Below are 21,474 nucleotides of genomic sequence, written 5' to 3' on the forward strand. Positions count from 1 at the left end.
TCATACAATAAAATGCATAATGCAGCATATAGAAATGCAAATACAGTGAAAATTATTGCTGTTCTAAAATATTGTTTTTGAAGTTAGATTGTATTCACAGTTCTACAATCCTGGAGCAAAATTACCCATAACTAGTATTAGGTACAAACTGAATCTTTAGCTTTCCACTGAGTTCAGCGAGAGAAAGTTACTCTATCTCTTTTCTTGGTGCACTGTTACACCAGAGTATTTTTTTTTAGAAAAAGCAGGGGACTTTGGGCAAATCTTACTCTCTCCAGCTATTACTCCTTTCATCTTGGAATAAATGGACCGGTCTGGTCCCTTACTCATACATGAGAGATTTCCCAGTGATTACCCCAGCACCACTGTGGTGGCTAGTATCTTCAGAAGGTGGCATAAAAGAATATTAAGGAAATGGAGAAACTACTAAATCCCAAATGAAATTTGTATTTCTAAAGGATTGGATGTGCTTATATATCTGAAATCTTGTTCCACAAAGCAATATATAAGCCTTCATACATCATAGCAAGTAAAAGATATGTTGCATTTTTGTGAGACCCTAAGAGAGGATTCCAGTTTTTACATCCATTAGCAATCAATTTCCCCAAACAATTCTTTTACTTAGAACAATGTTGTTTTTCATCTATTGTTGCAAGCATAAAGTTTCATTAGGCTAGCTTTTTCCCTCCTCTCTTTTTGCCTCTAGGATGTCTTTGATCCAATTCCAGTTCTCTGTAATATTAGATTTAACATTCCATCTTAGAAACAATTTCTGGAAGGATATGGGGCAACATCATACATAGACAGTGTTCTTCAATTTCACCTAAGTTCAGTAAAGCTGCATTTTCACAACAGAAGACAGGAAATTTGAACATTGTCAGCATGTTTTCATATGGTTGGGCAAATCTTTCTGCACTGAAAGGAAATGCTGTTTACTTGCATACTGAGAAATGTAGGATCTCCTGGGACCTCATATCATGATCTCAGATGGCTCAATTTCTGTGTGGTCCCTGAATCACCACTACTTTGCTCCTATCAAGGGAAGAGCAGCTAGGGGTACTTCTGAAGGAAAAACACCACAAGCAGATGTTTTGAGCACTCCCTCTTCTGTTGCTTTTCCTCAGATTTTCCAAATCAGGTGGGAATTTAAACAAAATTCCATGTAAATCATATGTATTAAGCACATCAGGCGAAGGTAACATGGGCTCCCGTGAGGCACAGGGCATCTTCCTTGGCACTTGTCAAAGTATCTTACTCCTCCCACTCTTATTTTAGTTAATCACCTCCCAAATCCCATGCTGCTGCCCAAATGCCCAAGTAATTGTTCATTACTCTTTTGTTTTCTGAGGAAGCATAAAAGTACAAAATTTTGTTCATAATTCTGAAATTATATGGGGAAGAAGTTCCAAAATAAATATCTGTTGTCAAAGTGCAGAAAACAATGTCCATGAACATTGACCGAGTAAGGCTCCACATAGGGTGCTTTGAGCATACTTAACAGCTGTCAAATGGTGAGCTGTCAATTGAAAAATAAAGCAGCAAAGGTCCCCCCCCCCCGCACACACACACACACAGACACATACAAAGGGGTGTGGTGAGTTTATCTCCATATTCTGGGTATGATACTCTAAATTTGTAGTATTGCCCTAATTGTTCTTAGTTCCCTTCATCTTTTCCACACCTCGAAGATAATCAAGAAAAGGGAAATGAAATTTTCTCCCTTTACATGAGCATTTTTTCTTGTTGTCAAAAGAAAAGGTCTTTTAAAAACAACTATCTGGCAAATTTGAGCTATTTTATGGTCAGGGAAATACATGCAAATGCCATGGCTTTTTTTCCTGCCTTCCCTTCCAAATGCTCAAATCTTCCACTTTCAGTTGATAGCTTGCAAATTGACATCTGAAAAGTGTACACAACCTGTATACAGCTTCATTTGTCCATACCGTTGTTTGTTACCTATTAGCAGGACACTGGCCAGGCAAGAGTCCATATTTCTGATAGTTGTAGCTGCACACTAGCTCAGCTGCAAGGAGCTAGCAGAAAATATAGAAAAAATAATTACAAACAGAATTGCATACATTTGTGTTTGCATGCATCTACTACCATTAAAAAAGAGGATATGTATAAGGATAAAAGGGGAAAGGAGCCAATGATGGTCACTCCAAAGTGCTGCCTGGGCATCAGGGACTGTCTGGCACCAAGCAACTTGCTCCCCATTTCCATCAATCTGGAGTTGGACAACATGCCAATCATTGTGGGTTCAACAATCAATGGATTATTAAGGTGATTTGTTGCCTCAGACGAAGGCACCCTGAAGAAAGTGGTTGGGATTTGGATGGCACAGCAAGCTACTACACCTACTTATCCGTGATGGATTACTACGTTGTGTAAACCCAATGGGTTTCACCTAACATGAAGACCTACACTCAAAGTATTGAGTAAGGATTGAAGGTTGGTCGTCACTGAATCATGGGTAATCACTGAAACATGAGTTATTGTGTTGTCTGGATCCAGCTGCTCTAACACACCATGGGTTATCTTCATGGGTTGTCTGTGATTAACAAATGATGGTGGGTTAGCACAGCTGGGTTCAGACACATGACAATTATTTCAACAGATACCCACAGTTAAACAACCCAAATTCGACCCATACTGAACCCTTGAGTGTGGGTTATAATGCTGCCTGAATCCAGATGTGTGACCTTGCTGAAAGCTCTAAGTCTCTAGAAATTCATTTCTGTATCTCTAAAACATGCAAGGTATTGTTTAATTAACTTCCTTGTACAGATAGTTTGAGATTAATCAGTTAAGAACTACATACCACTTTGAAGTTGCAAAGTGTTATATAAGTGGAGAGCATTTGTTATCTTGGTTTAAATTAAGCAAAACTACTGATTATCTTTTCTCATGTTCAGAGCATTAGATGAAGGGTGGGGGGAGCAAAATTTGTAATTACACACATACTGAAATGAAATGAAATGATCCACAGGATTATTCACCCAAAAAAAAAAAAAAATTAAGCCACCATTTCTGCAGTGATGCTCTGGTTACTTTTGTTTTTGTAAATTGTTTTCGTAGCCATCTTGTTGACCATTGTGGAAAATGTAGGCTAATTAGCTTGTGCGCCAATCTATATAGCGCAGGTATAAAGGAATAAATGCACCATGAATCAAACCAGAAGCCAATTTTCCTCTTATTGTTCCTTTCCTCTTATTCACATATTTATTTTCTTGAAAACTTTTTGGGCACTTAATCATCAAAGAAATTGCAAGTACCTTGCAATGGAATATTAATTAGAGCAAGTTGACAAAACCCACACAAGGGATACAATGGAGAGGGGACTACCTTGTGAGCTGCCTGGCTCCTTGCAATAATAGTATGGTAAAATGCACAAAGTATTTATTCTCTAAAGTGGTGCTTGCTAGAACACCGCAGCTACATAGCAGATGTGGACAAACATAAGCAGGAAGGGAGGGGAAGAACATATGTCACATGTCTTCTCTTTGTCTCTGCTTCTGCACATGGCAGTTTTGATCTCAGAGCACCTGAGCAGAAATGGACACTTGTCACCTTACCAGATCACCTTTTTCAGTTGCTAGGATTTGACAGCCAGCAGCGAGGCACAAAAACAAGCACATGCTTTAACAGCCTGTGGCCTTTTCCACACTTTGTGTGCTGCCTATGTGCTGATGCATCTGGCAGGAATGGAAATGCTCCAATCCAGACTGGGATAGCCCAGCAGAGTTTGCAGCAGTGAGCTCCACTCATCTGCCCCAATCAGGATATAAGCTTCTGGGGATGCTTTCAGAAGCACCAGCCCTGCTGTAGGTGTACCAAGTCCACAATGGAACTAGCAGAAGCATAACAGCAGTATAGGATACTGTCTCCATCCATCCACATGAAATATAGCAAGGAAAGCTGGAATGCTACACCTGAATGCCAAAAAATTCTCCATCAGGTCCGAACAATGTGCAATGCACCTCTTAAGCTCTCAGGCTCGATGACACAAGTAAGGACTTTAATCGGATAGCCAGTCAGGTTGAAGTCAGCCAGCAAGCAGATGCCTATGAACCAGTTGAGCAGAAGGATAACTTCTTGATGAGGGAGTACAGCATTTCTTAGTGCTTACTTTCAGACAATGCCATGGAATTGATCTTGTGCCACTTCCCCACACAAGCAAGATCTTCAAGTACTATGCAGATGTCCCACTTTTGCCTGCTAATAGATTTTCCCAATAAACTATAATCCCATCGGATACAGGGTCCAGCTGTATCAGCCCTCACAGTGTCTGATATGAACAGGCTGGACACAGCAGCCATGTGGCACAGCTTGATCTGTGTCAGATGTTTGCAATCCCAAGCAGGCAACCCAACAGGAGACCTGCTGGATCCCTGGTGGATTATCATATGATGCTGCCTTGTGCTGGTTCAGATGATGTGCGATGGGTCCCAAGCAAAGACTTGCTACTATCATGCGGCACCTGAACCTATTAACTGCAGAGGCCGGGGGCTGAAGCAGTACCTTCCACATGGAAGGCATCTCTTTGCCACTGTGTTACGGCCATTATTCTGTGGCTGCCAAAGTGATCTTGGCTTGCTAGATCTCACAAGCTGGGCAAGGCTGCTGCAGATGTTACATGTCACCATATCATTGTTCTTTGGTCCTTCTTGAAGAGTTTTGCTTCATCTCAGGGAATTTTTTTAAAATCAGTCTCAACCTAGGTTTTCACTAAGCAGGGTAACTTACAGGTTGCATCTATTCCCAACTGTGTCCTGTGTGATTTTACAAGTGATGCGCACATTAAGGCCACATGAAAAAGAGATTAATGAATGCTGCAAGGTGGCAACACAGATAAGTCCTATATTCAGAATGTGGAGCCACTGGCCAATGCACTTAAGCATTCCACCTAAAATGAAATCCGAGGCTGCTTTCAGATGGAAGACTCCTAGTACTACCAGTGAGAGGCATTATGCAGCTATTCTGTCCTTGTCATTCATATTCTGAATGGTGGTATATTTTTTTAAAATAAACAAATAAAATAATGAATAGATATTCTGTCTTTTCTCCCTTAGTAGACTTTTTCAGGAAAAAGGATAGGAAAACACAGGGAGCTTATGCATGGAATACATCATTTTCTAGATCTCCCCCTCCCCACCTCTTCCCTCAACATTTCATGAATGAGGCAAGTATTATATAAAGCATTGCCTGGAAGCACTTTCAATAACGGTGATAATAAAATAACAGTGCAAAGAATGGAATTATGCATATTTCCCCCTCCAGTAAGGAATTCAACTCAATCTAGAAGCATCCTGAGAGAGAAAAATGCCAAACCCATCTCACCTGCCTTTGGTTTTGCTATGTTGGCCTTTAGACATCAAATAATTTGAAAATTTCTGAGCTGGTCCAAATTAATGTAAATTTGAAACAACAGTATAGGTGTTCTTGCATCCTGGGTGTCCTCAAGATGACCAAGATGACCATGTAAAAATTTATTCCAGCCTTTTCTTCTGTGTTTTGCTGTGAACCATTTCCTGTTAGAAGGAAAAGTCTCTGGGTTGCAGTTTTAAACACCAGGTCAGTGTTTTTAAAATAATCACACAGACCACTTTTGCTTATTCCAGGGCTGTGTTCCCTTCACTTGGATGATCATGGAGACAAAATTTAATAATATAATATTTTCCATATAGCTTAAGTGCCTGATTGTAACTAATCTTGGAAGCTCAGCAGGATTGGGCCTAGCTGAAATCTGGATGGGTGATTAAAAATGTTGGGAACCACCTTGAGAACTTCAGCTACAGGCGACATAGAAATCTAATGTAATAAAAATAATCTAGATCAGGTTGTTACAGGAACTGTTGGACTTCTACATTTTTATACATGTATCAATGAGCAGCTAGTACTGCCAAGCATATTGTGAATTGGTATAGTAGAAATTTTTGTCCATGCTTTGTATTTAATATCAATGTTATGTGGCATAAATGGTCTACAACAGGTCCTGTTATTATTGTAATCAGACTTTTTGAGAAAATATTAGTGAGCACTAGAAGGGTATGATGAGAACTAAATATAAAATATAAAATATTTATATACATGGAATATAAAAGTACAATTGAATTGCTCAGTAATTATCGCAGACTACAATAAAGAAGAAATGTCTATTTCTTGTTTGGGGTGCGTGAAAGGTGATATAAAAATTGTCATCAGGGTCCAATAAGGAAATTATTATTATCATCATCAACAACAACAACAACAAAAAGAATTTGTAAGACAGTATATGAAGTTTCTAAATTCTTTGGTGCTTCCTCAGTTATGTAAAACGTGCCTTTGCCACTGGGCAAATAATATTGCACTGATGGAAGTATAAATCTCTTGATATTACTTCAAGACAGGAAGGTTGGAAAAATCATTACATGTTTGATGACAGTTGTAATATCAAACTGATTTAGAAGATGCTCTAGTTCTAGGACTATAAGCAAGCATAATAAAAGGAGATCAATAAAATGATGCTTACATTTATATACTAAAAGAAAAAAAGAAAAGAAAATATACATGAGAGAAACATAGAATTGAAAAACTGAAATTGAGTAGCATGGTATGGCTGGGATTTTAAAAAATGGTTTTCACCTTGTGTGCTGTTCTTAAGTAAGCAGAACTTTACTTAATGAAGCTGTGGCCATAATACACAAGAGAAATTAATCTTTCTAGACACAATGTTATAGCTATCCTGAAATACCCCAATAAAACCACATCCCTGCTGCCAGATTTACAACCCAGACTGTATCCCAGCCTTGCCTGACATTATGCTCTCCAGCTGTTCTGGACTTCAGTTCCCATTAGTCCCAGCCAGCATGGCCAATGCTGGGGATTGTAGTCCAAAATGTCTGGAGGGCACCAGGTCAGGCAAATCTGGTCTATTCCCTCCTCTGCAACCCCTTCAAGTCCCATCAACCTCTTTTCTACACCAAATACAACCTTATTAGTAGGAAGAAACCAGGACAAAAAGGATATTGGTCAGAAAACCATTGTCATGGGTTAAGGTCAAATAGAATACTTACCCAGTGGGCCTTCTAAACTTTATGATTCTTTGTCCCTGTTCCCGTCTTATTAGTCCCATCTAACTATTGTGCACCTGATTGTTTTAATCTCCCTTTGTATATAACATGAAACTCTGAGACAGGAGAACTTTGCAGTTGTCCTTCCTCTGGCTCCAAATGGAAACTTGCTTGTGGTCATTTGAATTTCTGTTGCTGTTTCTTCTAATTTCATATAAACCAGTCCCTTTTTGTTTGTAAACATATGCATGTAGGTGATCTAAGGATGCATGCTGTGATGGTAACAACTGGTATAAACCCCACTGAAATGAATGGGTCTTCCATCAGTTAAATGATTTAAGACAAAAGACTTTGGTTCCCCCCCCCCCACACACACACACCAGATGATGCACAGCAGAAGTGGCAGCTGAATTTGGGTTCCAATCTGACCCTCTGGGGATCTCCAGGTATCCCTTTTCCCTTAGCCCTATCCCTTTTCCACCAGCCCTCAATCACTGGCTAGTTTCCAGGTTTTTGTGCAGCCTTCCCCCTATTCTGAAAGGGCGAAATGTCCCCTAAGGCTTGGTTACCTAGCAGTAAGGACTTCAAGCTCAAATATACTGGCATTTGGGGGGGATTAGTCTTCCCATATTTCATCTTTGCTCCCACCAGAATGGAGCCCCCCAAGAGCATCTCTGAAATAGGGCTGAAAGAGAACCAGTAGTCCTGATGTGCAAAATTGAAAGGTCATACAGCCATTTCTGTACCCCATTGCTAACCACCCCCCAACCCACCCTTCCACAAATTATTCAAAATATTTAATTCCCCAAACAAATTTAATTCTAACTCACTTTTTTGCTTCTCTTCTTGCATGAGGATCTGTTCCCCACACAGATAGCATTACAGTGAGTGGGTTCAGTTGACATGCCACAGCTTATCATGAGTTATTTAAATCAAACTGTGGTATGGTGCCTGTAGGCACCAGCTTGCATAGAAAATGTCTGCTCAAAAATTGTTGTGTTGTGCAAACCCAATGAATGTCAGTTACATGAAGTCACTCTATGCATTATGCAAAGGATGTTTAATCCTCCCTTAAACTGCACTTGCCTGGGTTAAACCACTACCTTCAGGAGTGGGTTGTGCATTCAAAATGGCTGCCACACATCTCCTGCACATGGCACAGCCACACTGTGTCATGTTGTGCAAACAGCCCCGCTGCTTTTCCTGTTACTACTCTCTCCGGTCATCCCTGGTACGTCCCTCATTCAGGAACAGGTCTTACCAGGAGCAGCAGTGGGTCAGTATCACAGGGCACATCCTGATCCCCTGCTCCATTAAAGGGAACATTGCAAACCCCTGGACACTTCTAGTCATCCGGCTGTTGTTGCTCTTTGCTCTTGTTGCCTGTTTTCCCAGGGTGTGAACAGTGAGGAGGGTGATCAGAAGGTGAAGTAACCCCGCCACTCCTTGTTGTTGCCCTTTGGGAAGTGGTGGAGATTGGACCAGAGGGAGATACATATGAATAGGCAGTGGCAGATAGGAGGTGCTGTTTGAGCAAAACCGAGAGCATGTAACCTCCATGACCTTGAAGTCTGGAATGGTATGAAAGCTTGGAGCACACAGCATCTTGCCTAGGATTCCTCAGCTCACCTTATGTGCAACTTACACATGAGTGTCCTACTGACTCATGCTTCTAGAACACTGGCATTGCCCGAAGCATCCCCAAATTTCAGCTTCCCATCTATCTTTTTGGAGGTGTGTGTGTGGGGGTTGTTCTCTAAAAGAAAACATGCCCAGGACATAAAAATACCCCAGAATCTCTATGGAAATAACTGTGCAGAGTGTTTTTATACCACAGCAAAAGGACCCCAAATAAGGCACAAAAGGATCAATGCAGATCATCTTGCCATTTTTTAAAGCTAAGAATCTTAGCTTAAACTTTCAGAAATGAAAATTTAAATTCATTAAGGAAAATTTATACTGTGATTTTTAAAATTAGTAGCTCAAATTATTGTTATTCAGAGAAAAAGTCAATGGGCCTGACATTGTTATGTAGATTTCCATATTTTGAATAGCATCAGGAAGGATTAAACCTTAAATTACCTATACCTGCTGATAGCTGGAGGCCATTTCCCTCCCGAGGAAAAATTTCAGCCAGAACTAAAGCTTTTCAGATGCACTATTTTTCTTGCCTGAGGCTTTTTCATCTGGGGTCAATAACGACCCCAGATATGAGTGGTGCTGTGGGGGAGTGGTTAGTGCAGGAAGAGGATTTAAATGAGATACTCTGAATGTCGGGTGGTAGTGGGGGAATAACAAATCATGGTTCTCCTTTACTGCACTTCTTGCTGCCTGGGTAACAGGTATCATTGCTACAAATAAATGTGTAACACCATGAGGACCCCCTGCTGAAGGTTGCTAACAACTCAGATGCCTAATTTCTTTGCAAATTACAATTTCTGTTTCACTGTACAGTTACAATAGCTAAATTTTATAGGGTTGTGTGAATCCATCATCCTTTTAAAAGTCTGAGGTTCAAAACCTTGTGCATCTCAGAAATACTACTGTGTGAAAATGTCACCTATTTTTTAAAATCATGCCTGCCTGCCTGCTTGATGCTGCATGGGATTCCAAAATTTCCTAATAACAGGGGCTGGATACAACAGATCAACTAAAGATGCAGCAATAGAGCTAACTTTTATTTGGGACAATTAGGTACTTGTTTATTATAATAAGCAGTTAGTTTGTGTCCTCATTATGCACTGGCTACATGTCACTTTTGCTTGCTAGGATTAATTGTACCTGTTTGAACAAATAATGAAACAGCTCTTCATTCCAATAAAATACCTGCTGTACACATTTCCCATACTACATGCACTATTTTTTCTAAGACATGTTAGCCATAGCTAACATAGAATCCTCCCCTTTCAGCTGCGGATTTGCCAAACATTTGGCCAGATAAATTAAAGTTTATGCTATATAACCAGATGGCCACGTAGCTGTGAGTTTTCTCCTGGGTAAATCCAGCTGTCATATCCAAGCATCTGCCCCAAGCCATAAGGGACTGATGCACTTTTCATTCATTCCACCGGGACAGGCAGCATTAATATTCAGAGAAGAATGAGGTGTCAGACCATAGAATGCATTTGAGCTTATGTTAGCATGCTGCCTTGTCAGTCACATCACAATCATTAAATCTACTGGCTGCCAAGCTAGATTTAGCAAAAGAAGAACTGCTGAGCTGAACTGAAAGGAGTGGCTTGTGTGTGTCCAATCATTCTTAGTGCAATAACATAATTCGATCATCTTCTGCCTTTACCCATTGGCCAAGCGTCTAGTTGGATCTTCTTGAGACATCAATGTTTTCACATTTAAGCTTCAGCAAGACTGACTTCTTTATATATTTGCTTACTTATTTAAAAAAATTAAAAAATGCATCAGCCCTACACAATGGTACCCAGCACTGGGACCAGAAATCCAGCTATAGGCACTAAAACAGTCACTGATTATTGCAGACAGTAAGTATTCAGTATAGGAACCTGCATGTAAACTAGTCTTCCACCAATGGCAGTAGCTTGTACAATAGTTTTTTTCTCTCTCTTTCCTCAGTCCTGTAACCCCTGAACCAGGCAGGTTATTATTGTGCTACTCTTAGTTTTTAAAAAAACAAGTTATAAATGAGAAACTTCGGTACCACCAGGGAGTCCCCCAAATACATTGAAACAACTCCCTTGTTTTGGGATTGCCTCATTTTGTGTTCCCATTTATACAGTTTTGAGCTGCCAAGTTCATTAGTGATATTGCTTGCTCTTCTTTAAGAGGCAGTCAGATTGGTTACAGCAAATCTCCTAAAAATTTAGCAGCTACATACGGGGATACTGAAAAATAGGTTTTTAAAACGTGTAATTAAACCTAACTACTCAGGCCCTGATAAAATGAATTCCTTCTCCTCACATACTTGAATTTTGCTGACTTACAAGAAGTGAAATAAATACCTCTTAGGGATATTTAATCACTTGTTTGGGTATTAGTCTAGATGGTATATCTTAACACTTTCTTCTACTTGTTTTTATTTGTGCTTTATCTGTGCTTGAAGGTATATCAGGATATTCTTAATTTGTAAAAAATACAATTGTAATGTACACAAACCTCACAGACTACAGTTGCCCAGATGACAGTTGACTTTGGTCTTCTACCATGGAAATGGTTGACAAAGAAATGAAAGATGATCCAAAGCCACCATACACCAAAACCTTTCCTCTTTCAGCACTGGAGTACTTAAAAACAAGTGCCTTTCCCCAAATAGAACCCATTTTAATGTCTTATGCAAACTCTTACAATAATTTTTCTCAGAATGACATTCTATCACAACAGTAAAAATTGGTAGTGTCAACATAATAAACTTATAGAAACGTCTTACAGTGCATAATGCACCACAAGATATCCTGATGTGCTTTAAGTCAAATTTCCATGTTGGAGAAATGAGAATGTGGTAATTTCCCCTTCTGTTTGATCTCAATGTAGTTCCTGGGCTCATGTTCTTTTGATGGCCCCTTAGTGCTCTCTACTGGACTCTCAATAGAATATTTCTTACAATGCAGGAAGAAATTTCTTCCCCATTTTCTTATAATTTTCAATACAAATATTAACACGCAAAATGCAAAAGAGAAAGGAAACATTACTGAGTGGAAACTAGACTTCCGAAATAAAATACATGAAAAGGTAAACCCTGCTAGATAAAAGAAAGAGGGGCGGAGAGAGACACACATAAATGTCTCATAAACAGTAAGTGTGGCTTCCTACAATCCAATTCAGTGTGAAATAATGAATTGACAAGAGTCACTGGTGTGCAGCAAAGACAGTTCCCTTAATGCAACCAAAATGAGTGCAGTGCAGAAAGCCTATCCATATTATTCCCAAATTCACAAAAGTAAGTTTTTAACCATATTACAAAGAAGTACCACGGTTTCCATAGATTCTATTTTTCCCCATATAAGATAAATCACAAACTTTTGCCCACCATTGATTTTTATTGGCAGATCCTCAGAGTACCAATTTGCTCTCATCGTTGTCTTAATTACAGCAAGGAAAAAGATGATGAAGTCTCTTGAGTGGAATGAAATAACGGACACTATGAAATAGTGTCATAAAGAAAGGTTGCTAGGGAATGTCTGATTCAGTTGCAAATTTGTTTGAGGATGAGCTAAGAAATTAGGGTGAGGGTTTCTGTTACAGATTTCTGTTCTTCTTGTCTTCATCTTGCATCTGGCTCCTTCTTTACGGGGGTGGATTTCCAATTGTTACAGAAAAAACAATTCAGTTAACATGATCATCTACTGACAGTTTATTATAGATAGATACAAAGTATATAAATTTGGGGATGATTTTTGGTTTGATTGGACCCATTACATGCAATTCATCTATACAGTACTCCTGTATTTCATAGCATGATTGAAGAGAGAGTCTTCTACACACTGTTCAATTGTGTTAAAATCAAAAGTAATGCCATACTAACTGGGAAGAGACCATTTTGTGTAAAGAACACACACACACACACACACACACACACACACACACACAGAGAGAGAGAGAGAGAGAGAGAGAGAGAGAGAGAGAGAGAGAATAAGGAAGCCAGTATACTGTAGTAGTAACAGTGTTGGATTAGGTCTTGTAAGACTTTGGGCCAGGACTTTGGGGCACTTGCCAAGTCTTCATCTAACCTACCTCACAGGATTGTTGTGAGGATAAAATGAGGGGGACTATATCAATTTACTTAGGATCCTTGAATGAGGGAAAAGGTGAGATATTGATGTGGTAACAATAATAATAGGAATATAGGAAGCTGCCTTATAATGAGTCAAACCATCTAGTTCAGTATTGCCAACACTGTCACAGGGACTCCACAGTTTGAAGTAGATTTTCCATCCCTGCCAGGAGATGCTGGGAATTAAATCTGTACCTTTATAGTGCAAAACATTCTACTATCACTGAGCTAATCCAAGTCCCTATCTAGATACATCTGAAGGGTCCATTCACCTCTTTGGCTAGGATAAGAATGCATGCATATTCGAATTTACCAAGTGGTAACATTTCAAGGTAGGCATGTACAGCTTGCAATGTTATAGGCATTTGTATCATCCACTTTTCACTTGGCAGTATGGTTCTTAGCAGTCCATTACAGATGGCCAAACTAGCCCGAGGTGAGCTCTTTTACCCTTGAGGTATCATTGTCTTCTGTAAATCCTTTCAAGGTGAAAATTACATTTGCACAAGCGTATATAATTCTGAGATATGGATTCTGTGAGGAAAAAAACACAAGCAATTGCCATTCCTTGGTTGTAGTTTATGCGCACATACCAGCAGCAGCAGCAGCAACCAAACTGCCCTGTGAAGCGGCTGTGCACCAGCTGCACAGCCAGTTCATTAAGTGGCCACCAAGTACATCATGTCAACTTGCCACTTGGTTAATCATCATCTTATCCACTTGTAATTCCATTATAAATTATGTTGCCATGAGTTTCTGAGGAACTGGACCACGCACTCTTACATATAGTAATTAATTTTCTTCTGTTGCTTCTTCTTATTGTGATCATTTGGAATCAGATGATGAGTGTATCCTAAATCCCACTTATTTAGTGTCTCAAGCATCTATTGTTCAAAGCATTTCACAAGTTATTTATTTGCAGATTTCACAGGACTACAGTCATTGGTGCTTGTGTTTGCATCATCTTGTGAAGGAGACAGACACATTGGGCGCCTCCAATGAAGGGTTCCCAGCACTACCAATCAGAAGACATTGTGCAGCTATGCTATCTTTTTCCTCCACAGTGAATTGTTTTGTGCAAAATAATTTTAAAAATTGAGAAAAGCAGTGGGAGAACAGTGGGGGATTAAAAATGTAAAACAGTAGGATCCCTCAATACATTTCTATGAATAAGGTTGGGAAATTACAGAATAAAAACATCACCTGGAAGCACCCCTTATTCAAATGCCTTTAATGAGTTTATATCCTTTAGCCCAGCTCTGTAAATTTGATTACTTAAAGAATTATAATCTCTCATTATAGCATATCATAATTATTAAAATTAATAATGAGACCATTTTCCAGATTCAGGTAATGCATAGAAAACATTATGTTGGGATTCAGTTGTAAAACTGAAAATACCCCCAGCAGTAGAATGATACCAGTCTGATAGAATATCAACTTTTCCCTGGATAAGTAGCTTGTAATGATAACTTGGTGTCTTCTTTCTGAACATTTAAAAAAATGATAACTGTTAAGCGGTCATTCTGCTTAACATGTTATCCATTTTTTTTTTCTTGCCATGGAAAATCTATTAAGGAAGAAAATATGGAACAGGTACACAATGCCTTCTGACTTGTGGGCACCGAGTCTGAGTAAAGTTTTATTATGGAATATATCAATTTGACTGATTCATGTTTAGATTTGTTCCACTGAGTTCAGCTGGGCTTACTCCCAAGAAAATGGGCACAGCATTGCATTTTTAATCTTTAAGGTGCCATGACTATCTTTTTTTGCTGACAGACTCTAACCTTTTGGTATGTACAGCAGCTGAAGGAATGAAGTCAACCTGTTTATTCTGTGCTGTCATACACATCATTTAGGAATCCTTCCTTAAAGGAGCAAACTCAAGATTAAAACCTAGTATCCTTTAAACCTTGTAAACAGCCTACAGCATAGAATGCTAAATAGGTGATCTTGCCCAACTTTCTTCTTTCATGTATCTGGGTGAAAATGATCCATACCAGCATTTGTGCCAGCATACATAACAAGTGCGTAATAATTTTACTTCGTGTATATGGCATTAAAAGTTCAGCTTATGCATGATTATCCATCCAGGCTCTCCAGTTCTTAGCCCCAGAATCTGTGTCTGGACTCCAAAGCACTGCACACATACAAATACACAGGAAAAAGCACAGGTTTCAAGATGGTATGACCTGTGTTCCTAACAAACAGACCTGAAGAACCTAGGCATTCATTTAAGAAAAGGAGTTCAGCCACTCGATTTATAAGCTTGATTCCAGGTGCTTTTTAGTCTCAGCCACGTAATATGCTACAACAACTGCTAAATTCAATACTTTTGAAATGGCTCCGAGACCATATTCTCTTCCTCCTCTAGAGTGTGGTCTGCACCCCACATACCAGTTTCACCCTAACCACCATTATTTGTTTGGTTGTTCTTTTCTTCCTTCCTTCCTTCCTTCCCGATGCGGGGTAGGCAGGGCGGTAAGAAAAAGGGTGCACGTGTGGCCTGCACACCAACACATGCTTAGTGCGGTGCACTCATTCAAAATGGGGGCAAGAAGAGAAATGGGCTCATCACTTCAACAGGGCCCGTCGCATGCGGCGTGAAGGCGACGGGCAGCTCGGCGGCAAAGCAAGGGGTCGGCTGGCATCGTGCGGAGAGAGCGGGGGCAGCCGACCTGGAAGCGGGCCCGGGAAGGGGCGCCGTGTTGCCCGGCGGCGGCGGCGGCGGCACCCTCCCTCCCCCCTCCCCACTGTGACGCGCGCGGGCCCTCAGTGTGCCGCGCAAGAGGCTGCGTGGGCAGCCGGGCAGGCCACTTCGGCCATGCGGCGGCAGCAGCAGCGGCGTCGGCCGCGGCGCGGTTCGGGCCAGTGTCTCGGGGCGGAGGCCGGGAGCCGCGTCTCCCCGAGCGACCGAGGCGCTCCCAGTACCAACAAGGGCAAGAAGAAGCCTCCCGCCGCGTCCTGCTGCAGCCTGTCCGGCGCCGAGACCCAGCAGGAGATGGCGCGGCGAAGAAGCCCCGGCCGTTTCTCGCCGCCGCGAGGCTATCCGGATGCCTACAGCTCGGAGCCCGAGGCGGCCGGCGGCGAGGGCGGCCTGCGGCGCCCCACGCTGTCGCGGATGTGCCGCGACGAAGGCGGGGTGCTGCTGCCGCGCAAGGGCAAGAGCAGGGACTCCTCGTCGCCGCACTACAGCAAGCCGGCCGCCGCCGCCGCCCACCCGCGCCGCCTCTCCGCCTGGCAGCAGCAGCACCTGGCCCCGGCGGGCGAGGGCTGCGCCACGCCGTGCACCACCTCGTGTACCACCCTCTACGGCGGGGACTTCCACGGCCACCCCGAGCCCCCCGGCCGCTCCCTGGTGGGCCGCTGTACCCGCGTCGAGGAGCTGCTCCGCGACGACCAGTGGGCCAGCCCAGTGTCTCGGCCTCTGGAGTATGGCGCAGACTTCGCCACCGACGCCAGCAAGCCCCCCTCTGTCTGCCCCTCTTCCTTTTCCTTCTCCCAGCTGGACAATAAAGCTTCCCCCAAGCCGGAGAAGAATGAGCGCAAAAGGAGGGAGTGGCCGGAGCCCTGCGACAGCAGCCCCAGCTTAGCGGATCTCGTGCACTCCTTGAAGCAGTACGAGGAAGAGGAGCCACCTGTGTATCTCCACCCCGGCCAGAGTGCCCATCACCGCCATCACCACAAGTCCAGGAAGGGAGACACCCAGATCAGTCTCCAGGATTTGACTGACAAGAGATACGAGGATTTGATCCCGGAAAGGGACAAAAAGATTGCAGCTTTGATGCTAGCCAGGCACCAGGAGGAGGAAGAGATGAAGGACAGGCAGTTGCAGGCCTCTGAGGCTTGGGAGCAGATGAGGAGGAAGGAAAAGAAACACAAAGCCAGGATGGAGAAGGAGAGGCAGTACCAGCTGGCTGACAGCCTGGACCAGTGGCAAAGAGACCGGGACCAAAGAAAAAATAAGCTCAGGTTAGAGGAGCAACAGCTCCTGGCAGCCAGGGAAAGGGATATGATGCTGCGTGACAGGAAATGGAAAAAACTAGCCAAAGAGCAGGAGTATAGGCAGAGGGAGAAATTGGAAAATGCCAAACTTCAAGGTGAATATAGGAAACATTCTCAGGAAAAGCAAGTCTGGGACAAAAGGTTAAATGAGAGGACTGCTAGAGATAACAACTCCCATCTGTACAAAGAAAAAATGTTGCAGGCCCTGGAGAAGAGGCTGTTGAAAGATATGGAAAGGAAGAGAAGGAAGATGGAAATGAATGAATACAAGAGAAGTAGGCACATGCAGATGAAGGACCAAACAGATGAGAGACTCAAAGCAGATGAGCTGTACAAGAGGCTTTGCATTGAACAAAAGCTTCAGAGATCTCAGGAAATCCTTGAGCAGCTGCTTGAAGAAAGGAATAGAGAACTAAAAGAAAAGACTTTCAGAGAAGAGGAACAAGGCATGATCGCCAAGGTAAGAGCAAAAGAGACAGAGGAAGAGAAGAGAAGGCGTAAGGAGATGTTGCTGCAGATAGCGGAGATGAAGATCCAGCAGGCCAGAGAAATCATGTCCAAAAATATCCAAGACAGAGCTCAACGTATGAGGGAAATTAACTGCACCAAGGAGAGGAACCACCATTGCCGCAAGCAAAAACTTGATTATGATGATAAATGCCATTTACGTGAAATGCAAGAAGCTTTAAGGAGGAAAGATCAGAAAAGCAGTCAGATCCTAAGACAGAAGGATGCAGCTATTGAAGAATCTAGGAGAATAGCCAGAGCATCTTATGACCTTAGAGATAAAGTGAGAGATCTGATAAACCACAATTCCTTTGATCAGATGGCTTTAGATGCCCACCGTAATGCAAGTCTCCTTAGGGGCCTCTAGTGAAGTTTGAGAAGCATCCCAGACTGTCTTGTGCCAAAAAAGATGGTTGTAATGTGTGATATTGTAGAACTCTGCATTGCTGTACACTAAAGTGGTTTCAGCCTTAACTAATGTTTGATTCATAAGTGTTTCAGAGGATTGTAGTTTAAAGGCATTTATGATACATACTGATACTGAATATATAAGAAATTATATAGTAATTGAATATTTTTCTATCAAATAATCCTTTTTAAAATTTATATGTTACAGTGAATATCTAGAGTTGTCCACAAATTTTATATGGTGCATGCATTATTAATGATGTCAGCATTTCATATCAAAGCATACATCATCGTGCACCAAGAATAAGACAATCCTGAAAGATACTCCAGGTTTTTTACCTAAATAAGTACTATTTTTATAGTTAAATATCCTAAGCAATAGTTTGTAATCCACATAGTCAGACGTTCCCATGCCCCATTTAATTTTCTGGTTGTTAGGAACTTAATGGTGTGTTCAAGTTAATAATAATTTGGCAAATACTGTGAATGTTTTGTTTTGGAATATGGCTGTACTGCCAATGCAAATTGTATAATGTACAATTAAAAGTTTACAAAGGACCAAAAATGCAAAACGTGTAATAAAATAAAGCTTGATAAATATATTTTTATATTTTGAAAAGTAGGAATTTTATTACTTGATATTTATGATGTGCTTCGGGTTATTTCTAATCAAAAGCCTTATAAAAATGGGATATTTGGTTAGCTGGAGAGAACTAAACAAACTACTCATCGCTTTGCTTTCATTGGCTGAAAATGTTTCACAGCAACTTGAATCCAAAAGTAGGTATAAGTAGATAAATGTAAGTAGTAAAAATAAACTTTTCCTTCCCATTTCAGTGCTAGCACCTGTATTCTAAACAGCCTTCCATTCAGTATCATGCACACGTGAGTACCCTTTCTCCACAGACAAACTTTACCCCTCACCATTTCAATGCCATGTGTCATACGCATTCTCTCCCCATGTTGGTGCACAAGGATGAGGTTTAAACTTCCCCTTTCTATACTGGGATCACATTGTTTTATCCCCCAGCACCAATCAGCTAGGGTGGGTTAGGCACATAGCTTAAATGGGGAGGATTCTGTGGGGATAAGTCCCTCTGTGTGCCATCCTTTCCACTGAACTCATGCTCCCACCAACTGACCAAACTGCTGTTAATGCAGACTGGTGGACCTGTGATTTAAATGGACAAGGCAGTTCATGAGGTGCAGTAAAAATCCAGTTCAGCCAGATGACGTCAATAGGACTAAATCAGCCCTAATCTTAATTATTCTAATCTTAAATTTACTGCACAGTTTTAAAAGCATATACATTTACAGAAGCTCTTGCTTTATCCTGCCTCTCTGAAAGAATGATTGGATAATAAGAGGGGTGTACAAATCTTGACCTATTTATTTTACTAAAGCCCACTTCCATAAAGGACCACTGTATGCCCTGTATTTTCATGATACAGCATCTCCAAGATACGATTTAACTTTGACAATATCCATTTTTATATTAAGAAGTAGGAGGAGGCATAATTTATTTTGGGGAGATTTACAGGAAAAGATTGTGACTTAAATTTGTTTCCTTGCAATAGAGATTGTAGCATTATTATACCATTTGTCTAGGATCCCAGTAAAACTATTTGATATTCATGCTTATACCTCTCAGGCGGTTAATGTATTGAAGTGAGTTGGCTGGAGCAGTCATGCTTAATTGATTCATGTTAGTGATGAAGTGGGTACTATGAATATTGTAAGCTCTTTTTTTATGTGAATCCCCTTATTATAAAGAGTAATATCTGGATTCTGGTTTACAGATTTCAAAGTTCAAGACGGATCCCTCCAACCAGACGCTGGTTGTTTCTAGGGTTAAATGTACTGGAAAATTGCACAACCGGTAATAAAATGATATGTATAATGATATGACATATACATGAGGAATGCATATTTTGGCACCACATCTCTTTGTATGCTTTAGAAGCTGTATTAGTTGCTTTGCTTGGCCAAGAAATCCTCACATTTAGAGTCAGGAGAACTAATTGGTGCTGTGGAAGGGGACCAGCCACCAGCAACACCACACACTATTTGCAGCCAGGGCAAGGCAAAGCATCTAGCGGAAGAGCACTAGGCTTGGGCACATGCAGACCTGGCCCTGATTCATGCCAGTGGAAGGTGTGCCTCAGCTTGAGATGCAGGAGCCAATTTTCATAGGGGACTGCAGTTGGCGTGGAAAGGATGAGAGGAAGCCTCCATTCCTCACATGCTGAAATACTCTTCCCTCAAAAACAAAATGAAACAAAATATTTAAAAACTTTGCATGCACAACAGTGATATTTAGAAGATTTCCCCCCCTTTGGTTCAATGGGAAGTATCATTTTTCCCTAAGCTTACCTTATGTGAGATGATTTGGATGAAAAATAAATGGGCTGACATTTCTTCCAGTTAAATTTAAACCCAAGTGATTCTAAATTTGCATATTTGATATTGCATATATAGATATAAATCACTACATGCAATTTTTATGCAGATTTACTTCTTATGGGCCTAAGCTCTAAATCTTTTAAGTACCTAGCAATACCACTGAGCACCAGTATCTTCTCCAGAGTTGCAATGGTGACTTGGTGGCTCATCTCGCGTAGTCTTCACGAAGAATGTTGGCCTTTTTAGATGTATGTAAAACTCTGTGCAAATGTGATGCTGTAAAAATAGTTAAATGGAGCCAGGTATGTTGCAGAAATACTGTGGATAATTGACTTACAGATTCTTGTTTAATCTCAGAAAATAATCTAGGGAAAATTATTAAAAGAACGGATGCTGCAGCATTAGCCAATGTTCTCTACATGGATACTAGAATCTAAAAGCCACAACCACATGCCCCCAAACACTTTTTTGCATACTTCATAACTCATACTATTTCTTGGAAGGAGGAGAGGTTGTGTTTGTTCCCTGATGGAAGAAATAAGATTCCTTGTTGGTGTCATATTACTGAAATAGACCATAGGAGGGCACTAAAGAGTTACATAATGATTTCTCACCTAGGAAGAGCTGCTAAAAGGAATTCCAGTCATTACTTTGGACTTAAGATGTCAGTCAAATCAATATGTGCAACTATTGTATGCTTTTTTACTCAGAAGCAAGTCCCATTAGGTCCAGTTGTGGCTTCATTCCAAGTAAGCCTATTTAGATTTTTTCCCTCATTGACTATTAGCCACTCCAAGCAAGTTAAGTATTTGAAAAAGCCATTGATCTTAACTGGAGACCAATGAAATCACTAGGACTTACGCATATTTTATTTGTGAATTTGTTTTTAAAAAATCGCTCTCTGCCTTCCAAGCATGTTGTGCTTATTCCATATCTGTGACTGAACCATGTCATATGCATGTTTTAAATGTCAGATCTGTTGTGTTTGTTCTCTTCTGCAGCTACAGCTTAGCACTGCATACATACAGATGCAAGGGACAGAGGGGGTATCTGTCACCAGAGGCTACTCACCAGCAGCTTTGGGATTGTTTTAGGAGAGCAGAACAACAATATTGTATGCTCAGTCCACATATGTACAATATAAACCATGGCTTTTCTTCCTGGGGCAAACCCGAATTGTGTCATGCACAAAGCTGTGCATGGAGTGCCACACAGTCCAAAGGGGCACCACATGCAGCGTCTACTCAGTTGGAGCTGGAAGCAGCAATATCAGCCAAGTCTCTTTCATTGTAGCTTTCCAGGCACAGCAGGGGGGAAACAGAGTGATGCTATACAGCCTGCAGTAGGCTAAAG

The 21,474-nt window shown here is 41.2% G+C and overlaps 1 protein-coding gene across 1 annotated transcript; it reads left to right on the top strand.

The window, feature by feature from the left end:
- The first annotated feature begins 15,799 nt into the window (after nt 1-15,799).
- Nucleotides 15,800-18,097, top strand: CCDC185 (coiled-coil domain containing 185). Its single transcript, XM_044449084.1, has one exon. It carries the CDS (start codon nt 15,800-15,802, stop codon nt 17,675-17,677), a length of 1,878 nt encoding a protein of 625 aa, XP_044305019.1. The 3' UTR covers nt 17,678-18,097.
- Nucleotides 18,098-21,474: the final 3,377 nt, after the last annotated feature.

Source organism: Varanus komodoensis, unplaced genomic scaffold, assembly GCF_004798865.1.
Source record: "Varanus komodoensis strain SLA01 unplaced genomic scaffold, ASM479886v1 scaffold1, whole genome shotgun sequence".
Taxonomy (NCBI): domain Eukaryota; kingdom Metazoa; phylum Chordata; class Lepidosauria; order Squamata; family Varanidae; genus Varanus; species Varanus komodoensis.